General features: G+C 54.2%; 1 protein-coding gene across 1 annotated transcript in view; it reads left to right on the top strand.

Annotated features, from left to right (window-relative positions):
- Nucleotides 1–2,387: 2,387 nt before the first annotated feature.
- The window catches only part of MYO18B (myosin XVIIIB), a 185,259-nt gene continuing 180,147 nt past the window's right edge, over nt 2,388–7,499 (top strand). Inside the window, exons 1-3 of the mRNA XM_015426416.1 lie at nt 2,388–2,564; nt 5,422–5,568; nt 6,291–6,446. Of these exons, the coding sequence (XP_015281902.1) occupies nt 2,388–2,564; nt 5,422–5,568; nt 6,291–6,446 (480 nt within the window). The remainder of the gene's footprint in view (nt 2,565–5,421; nt 5,569–6,290; nt 6,447–7,499) is intronic.

Raw genomic sequence — 7,499 nt, 5'->3', positions numbered from 1 at the left:
ACTCTGATAAAACCGGGAACGAGATCCGAGTGTGGTGTTTGGCCAGCGGTGGCGCTGGGTTGCCCCAAAGCTTTTTGTGAGCCTCCAGCCGGAGTGGGTACCTCCCCCCCCCCCGGGACTTCTGCTACAGACGCTGCTGTGTTTTCCCAGGAGATTTCTTTGTGGCCTTTTTAGATGGCGTCGCCTTCCTCAGGCCCACCCAGTCTCTTTTAGGACCAGAGCGGGGCACAGAAACAGGAAGGAACACACCACAGGCATGTAGAGTGTCTGAACAGTCTGGCGGGCAGCTCTGTCAGGACCCGCTGGGAGGGGAGCTGCTCCCAAGGCCTTTGGGTGAGGAGGGGCTTCCCAGCCCTTGACTGGGGGGGGGGGTGGGAGGCATTTTTGTGTGTGAGCAGCAGCGGGAGGAGTCCGGGTCGTGTTCTCGGTGCAGGCCTCTTGCTTATCTCCAGGTCCTCCAAGCCCTCGATACCACCAGCCGTGTCACAGGATGGTCTTTGCCCAAATAAGTCTTGGAGGGCACATGGAAAATGCTTGAGCTGTTCCTCTCGCTGCCTTTGCCTCCCTCAGCCGGCCTGGAAGGCAAAGGAGGCACAACATTTCCACAAGCTTCTGTGTGGATCAGACAGCTGCACCCCCCCCCCCCGTCTGTGGGGGTTACAGTTGCCAACTCCCTGATGGGAAATTCCTAGGGAGGGCAGGGCTTGGGGAGGGGAGGGGAGGGACTTCAGCTGGGTATAGTATCCTGTAACCCACCTTCCTCCAAAGCACCCATTTTCTCTAGATCCGTTGCCATTCTGGGAGATCTCCAGTTCCAACCTGGAGGTTGGCAACTGCAGGGGTGTGCTCAGCCCCCTCTAGCGAAGCAGAGCTCAGGGATTCTCCAGCTTTGATGGGGGGTTTTTTGGGGGGTGTTCCCAGTCATTCTTTGACTGACCCCATATACTCCCTCTAAGCTGTGGAGTCTTGTGAGCAGAAATTCTGCTTTCTGAGCTACCGGCATTAAAGTTGTGAGCCAGCGATTTGGCTGCTGCAGGAATTAGCCTGCTCCGGAGCCCCATCCTTCCTGAGCTAAGAAACAAATGTGTGAGCCAGAGGCTATAAAACTGTGAGCTGGCTCACGCTAACTCAGCTTAGAGCGAACACTGTATGAAACTACCTTCAGCTGGGACAGATTCTTCTTCTGAACCTCTGCCAGGCCCCTGCGGCAATGCTCTCTCTAAGCTGTGGAGAGCCAGTTTGGTGTCGTGGTTAAGCACGCAGACTCTAATCCGGGAGAACCGGGTTTGATTCCCCACTCCTCCACTTACACCTGCTGGATGACCTTGGGCAAGCCATAGTTCTGGCAAGAGCTGTTCTTGAAAAAGAGCAGTTTCTGTCAAGAGCTCTCTCAGCCCCACCTACCTCACAGGGTCTCTGTTGTGGGGAGGGGGAGGGAAAGGAGTTTGTGAGCCGCTCTGAGACACCCTTGGGTAGTGAAGGGTGGGGTATAAATCCAATCCTTCTTCTCTTAAGAGCATGGACTCTAATCGGGGAGAACCAGGTTCGATTCCCCACTCCTCCACTTGCACCTGCTGGATGACCTTGGGCATACCGTAGTTCTGGCACAGCTGTCCTTGAAAAAGAGCAGTTTCTGTCAGAGCTCTCTCAGCCCCACCTACCTTGCAGGGTGTCTGTTGTGGGGAGGGGAAGGGAAAGGAGTCTGTAAGCGACTCTGAGACTCCTTTGGGTAGTGAAGGGTGGGGTATAAATCCAATCCTTCTTCTCTTCTTAAGAGCATGGACTCTAATCGGGGAGAACCGGGTTCGATTTCCCACTCCTCCACTTGCACCTGGCTGGATGGCCTTGGGCAAGCCGTAGTTCTGACAAGAGCTGTCCTTGAAAAAGAGCAGTTTCTGTCAAGAGCTCTCTCAGCCCCACCTGCCTCACAGGGTGTCTGTTGTGGGGAGGGGAAGGGAAAAGAGTTTGTAAGCCGCTCTGAGACTCCTTTGGGTAGTGAAGGGCAAAGGGGTATGAATCCAATCTCTTCTGTTCTCCTTCTTCTTGTTGTGAGCAAAAATTCTACTTTGTGAGCTGCTGGCATTAAAGTGGTGAGCGAGCGATTTGGCTGCTACCTAAATTACTTTGCTCTGGAGCCCCATCCTTCCTGAGCTAAGACAAAAATGTGTGAGCCGGAGGCTAAAAAACGGTGAGCTAGCTCACACAAACTCAGCTTAGAGGGAACACTGCCCTGCAGGTGTCTCTCTTGGTGTACAAAGAAGTGAAGGGCCAGCACCCACGGGTGAGCATGGGGTCCAGCAGCACCGTGCAGTGAGCACATCACACACCCTCCCCCCACGCTCCCCAAAGCGTGCTCCTTTCCCGTAGGCCCGCCCTTCCCCCTGGAGATGCCGCCTGGCTTAGAAGGGGGAGGGCCTCTGGCGCTTCCGGAGCCCGCAGCCATCCTTCTCCACCGCTGGGGCTTGCAGCTCCAGGGTGCCCCAGGAATAGCCGCAGTGCCCCCGTGCCTTCGCCCTCCCTCCTCTGGCCTGCTCAGTGTACAGTACGGTGACTCTACCACCCAGGTATTTGTGCTGTCGAGGTGCCAGCCAGCCGAGGCCCAGAATGTCACCAGGGAAAGGGCAGCGGGTTGTCTCTCATGCCCTGCTAGGAGTGGCCGTGCGGGCTGCTCTGGCGCGGCCTCTGGAAAAGGACTGGGGGGCATAGAGGGACAGTTGCGTCTGGGGCTTGTGGGGAGGGCAGCGCGGAGGCCTGGCGAGGGGGGCTTGTGTCCCCAGTTGTCGCCCTCCCACAAATGTCTGCTGGCCTGGCGGCTGCCCAGGACCTACATAAGAAGAAGAGGAGGAGTTGGACTGATACCCCGCCCTTCCCTCTGAGTCTCAGGGCGGCTGACAATCTCCTTCCTTTCCTCTCCCCACAACAGACGCCCTGTGGGGTAGGTGGGGCCAAGAGGGGACTGCTCTGTGAGAACTGGGACTGGCCCAGGGTCACCCAACTGGCTTCAGTTTGGTGTCGTGGTTGAGTGCGCGGACTCTAATCTGGGAGAAACGGGTTTGATTCCCCACTCCTCCACTTGCACCTGCTGGATGACCTTGGGCAAGCCGTAGTTCTGATAAGAGCTGTCCTTGAAAAAAGAGCAGTTCCTGTCAAGAGCTCTCTCAGCCCCACCTGCCTCCCAGGGTGTCTGTTGTGGGGAGGGGAAGGGAAAGGAGCTTGTCAGCCGCTCTGAGACACCTTTGGGTAGTGACGGGCGGGGTATAAATCCAATCTCTTCTTCTTCTTCTTCTTCTTCTTCTTCTTCTTCTTCTTCTTCTTCTTCTTCTTCTTCTTCTTCTTCTTCTTCTTCTTCTTCTTCTTCTTGTGGAGGAGTGGGGAATCGAACCCAGTTCTCCAGACGAGAGTCTGCCACTCTTCACCACTATGCCTACAGGAGGGAGGGGGGCTCGGAATATTTCCTTATTATCCTTTCATCCAGATTTTCAGCCAAGGTTTAGCTCCAAGAGGAGGTTGCAAGGAATGCTCCCATACCAAGGAGACTGCTCAATGGGGATCCCAGCTGCGTGGACAAATCCAGAAACTGTGCCTGGGTACTGCTTTTTTGGAGGACCCACCAGCCAAAGCATTGCAGCGAGGAACAAGCTTTCAAGATTGGGGCGGTGTCTGTGGGCGGCAGCAGCAGGCATCAGGAGATGTGCTTTGAACTGGTTTACATTGTTCCCTGTGGACCCGTTTCAGGGCCAAATTAGACGTTTTGGTTTTTAAAGAATTGGCTTTTCAAAAACAAAGGAGAGGCCACGGGGGGGGGGGGGGGGGGGCTCCTGCCTCCCCCAGCCATTTTCTCAAGTTGATATAACACGGGGTGTGTGTGTGTGTTATTTTCTCATTTTTGATGCTCCAAGCGGAGTACTAGAGAGGTTAGAGTGAAAAAAAATCTCTCCTTATATATAATTGAGTTTTGGTGGGGCCACCGTCCTATGGGGTGGTGAGAAAAAATACGCTCCCTCAGCCATTGGCCCGTCGGCTACCACTCAGGGCAACTGGCATGCCATTTGGCTGGCTTGGTGGGTGGGAGGGACGAGCCTCGCTGCCTTGGCCCGCACGGCCCTGGAACGGACGGCAAGCGGCCAGTGGAGAGACAGACGAGGCTGCGGCGGGTGAGAGGTGCTGAGGCGACCGCATCGCGCTTCCCTCGCCCGGCAAAGCCTGGGCTGGGCAAGCTGCGCTCACTTCTTCGGAATGTAGGGCGCTCCACCTACCCCCCTTCACAGCCTTTTGGGGGGAGCAGGCGAGGGGTGGTGACAGTGCCGGCGGTGGTGGTGCCGTCCGCCGCAGACACATTTTCACCGCTACCCCCTTCTTCACTCTCTCTTCCTTTCTCCCTATCTCCCTTCATTCTTTCCCTCTCTCACTCTTTCTCCCTTCCTCCCCAACGCTTTGACTTCTCCCCCCCCTTCATCCTCCCTCCCTCCATCTCTGCCTCTCTGTCTTTCTGACTGTCTGTCTCCCCCCTCACCCTCCTTCCTTCCTTCCTTCCTTCCTTCCTTCCTTCCTTCCTTCCTTCCTTCCTTCCTTCCTTCCTTCCTTCCTTCCTTCCTTCCTCTCTCTCCTTCTCTCCTAACCCCTCCATCTCTCTCTCTCTCTCTCTCCCACCCACCCAACCTTTCTAGGGTCCGCTGTCTTCATCCACAATGGGCTTTGCTTCCTAGTAATCAAATATAGCTAAACATGAAGTGCTAATATAAAAATATGCACTATATTTTAATTATGCCTAGAAAATATTAAAATTACAATAAAAACCACATATCTATGGTTCTGTATATAAGTACCTATACCTAACTTCAGGACAGTTGTCATCAGAACATATAAATACAGGTTAAAAAGGTAGAAAATGTGTGCAAATACAAGAATCAAACGAGTTTCAGCTAAAAATCCTTTCTCAGTGGTAATATACAACCTGAGCACTCCATACATTAAGCACGAACATATTTCAAACTCGTCATATACAGAATGGACCTAAAGAACAACAACGATCAAATACAACAGTGATCAAATGCAGACACAGGCATGGTCTTTGTCTGCGCTCAGACCGAAATTTGGGGTTTGGAGCTCTGATGTTGCCCCCAGCTGCAGTTCTGCCCTGGGCACCTGGTTCGTGAGGCAGCTGCCCTGGAGGAATCATAGAATGTTAGAGTTGGAAGGGACCTTGCAGGTCATCTAGTCTGACCCCCTGCACTCTGCAGGAGCACAGACCCGAAAGATGGCCGTCCAGCCTCTGCTTGAAAACGTCCAGCGAAGGAGGCTAACCTTTCCGAATGGACAACCTGGAGCCCCTCCCCCAACCCCTCTAGTACGAAAGGGATGATTTAATCTAGAGATGTCTTGACTGCAGTGTTTCTCTCTCTCTCTCTGGTCCTGTTGCAGGCCGGCGCCCCGCATCTTCAAAGTGTAGCCCCCTTCCTTGAGTCTGCCTTCCTCCGCCACGCTCAGGGCATCAGCATGGCCATCTCCTCACGACTGGCCCTGTGGGAGCAGAAGGAAAGTGGCGCCCATCTCCACGTGGCTGGCATGGCATGCGGAGTGACTGGAACACACCCTCCCCTCCCCCCGGGCAGGAGGGTGGAGCCTCACTGGTCCTCCTGATGAGTGTTGCTTAGCAATCCTAATTGTCCCGTTGCAAAGGTCTACCGTGGACTGTGCCTGTTGCCTCCCTAACTTCTCACCTGCATGGTTCATCTCCTTCCTGGGCTTAGCATTTCCCCTGCAAGGTCTGTTTGGTGTTGGCTGCTTTATGTAAACTTCTCCGCTTTGGCCTTGCCTCCTGCTTTCCCCTGGAGTCAAACGCCATCCCCCCTCAAACCCTCCCACACCTGGAATGAAGGTTGTTTGAAAGAGGAAACTTCTGTTTGCGGTGCATGCATGCATCCTGTTTTCTGCCCTCTGGTGAACAGCGTTGGAAGGTTTTTGCACGGTTTCAAAAACCTGCACGGCTGCTTTGACCAGGGGTGACTGTCGAAGAAGAAGAAACTGAGAGACAAGTGTGCGCATCTGGAGAAGGGGGGCCTCTCTCAGAGCCTTGCAGATCTATTCTTTATCAAAGCTTCCTGGAGCATGCGTGTGCAAATTCCACCTGTCCCTTTCTCTGGCTTTCTGAGCAACCTCTTTGAATCCTGTGTGAGAGACAAGAGGCGAGTGTTGCTGCTGGCCAGTGTGGCTTGTCCGTGTGGCCCAGATCCAGAGCAGCCACTTCCCGGTGCGCCATTCCATAACGGAACCTTTGCTTGTGCAAACAGATCCGGGAAGAGGACCGCAGCCCCCCGCCCTCCTCTCCGCCCCCGCTCTTCTCGGTCATCCCTGGAGGCTTCATCAAGCAGCTGGTGCGGGAAACAGAAAAGGAGTCCAAAGAAGCGAAACTGAAAGATAAAATTACGTTAAACTCCAAAGAAGATGTAAGTAATGAACTCTTGCTTTTAATTCCAAAGCCCTGCTCAGGCCCTGCCCAGAATGATGTTCAGGGACCTCTTGGTGCGCTCTGATGCCTTTCCCCTGGGTTCCACTGTTCGGCTGGGATCCACGTATGCGCGCAAGGCCTTACCACCCCTGACCGGCCATATTCTGCAGGACCCTGCTCTCCCCCCTGTATTGTGCACTGCTAGCCCAGCCGTGCATTCGGGGCTGTTGAACCCCAGCACTGGCCCAGGGGTCTCTGTGGTTTTTGAGGGCTGCCTGCAGGGGCCTTTCCCAGCCTGGTTGACCTGGAGATCCTGGCAGGTATTCAGTCCGGAACCTTCTGCAGGCAAAGGAGGTGCAGTGAACCACAGGCCCTCTCCTGCCTGCATCCCCACCTGACTCCGGTCGGGGCTCACCGTTCCTCCTGCCCTTGTGGACCTGCCACGAGCCAAGGTTGTGAGTCTGGCCACACTGGGGGCCGCTCATCAGCAGAGAGCGCCGCTGGTCTCCCAGTCGTGGCCTATTAACATCCTTGCCATTGGTTCTGTTTGATGGTGAAGCGCATTAGCTTAAAAACATCCCATCCTCCGCCACGCATGCAAGGGCAGCACATAGCACATTACGCTAATTAACATCGACGGGACAGGGCAAACTTGGGAAGGGCAATGAAGAGAATCAATGAGTGGAAATTGAAAGGACTGACTAAGTTTGGACAGTTTTTACCAGCACGGAGAGTCTAATAATACAAACAAAGGGACAGAGGGTTTCATCCCACAGATCTTTTGCTCTAATGGGGGCATCCCCCCCCCATGCAAGGAGCCGTCTCATGCCGGCTCTTGCTGAATGGACAGCTCCTTAGTCAGGGGAAAGTGCTACTGGTAGTGGAATGGATCTTCAGGATAAAGCCCATTGTCTAAAAAACAGTATAATGTTACCATCAAATAATATTTCAGCTGCAAAACTTGGTATAGGTGGGCCGCCGTGTTGGTTTGAAGCAACAGAACAAAGTTTGAGTCCAGTGGCACCTTTGAGACCGACAAAGTTTAATTCTG

This window comes from Gekko japonicus, unplaced genomic scaffold (genome assembly GCF_001447785.1).
Source record: "Gekko japonicus isolate JY-2015 unplaced genomic scaffold, Gekko_japonicus_V1.1 scaffold856, whole genome shotgun sequence".
NCBI lineage: Eukaryota > Metazoa > Chordata > Lepidosauria > Squamata > Gekkonidae > Gekko > Gekko japonicus.
This window is presented reverse-complemented; position numbering and strand designations above follow the sequence as displayed.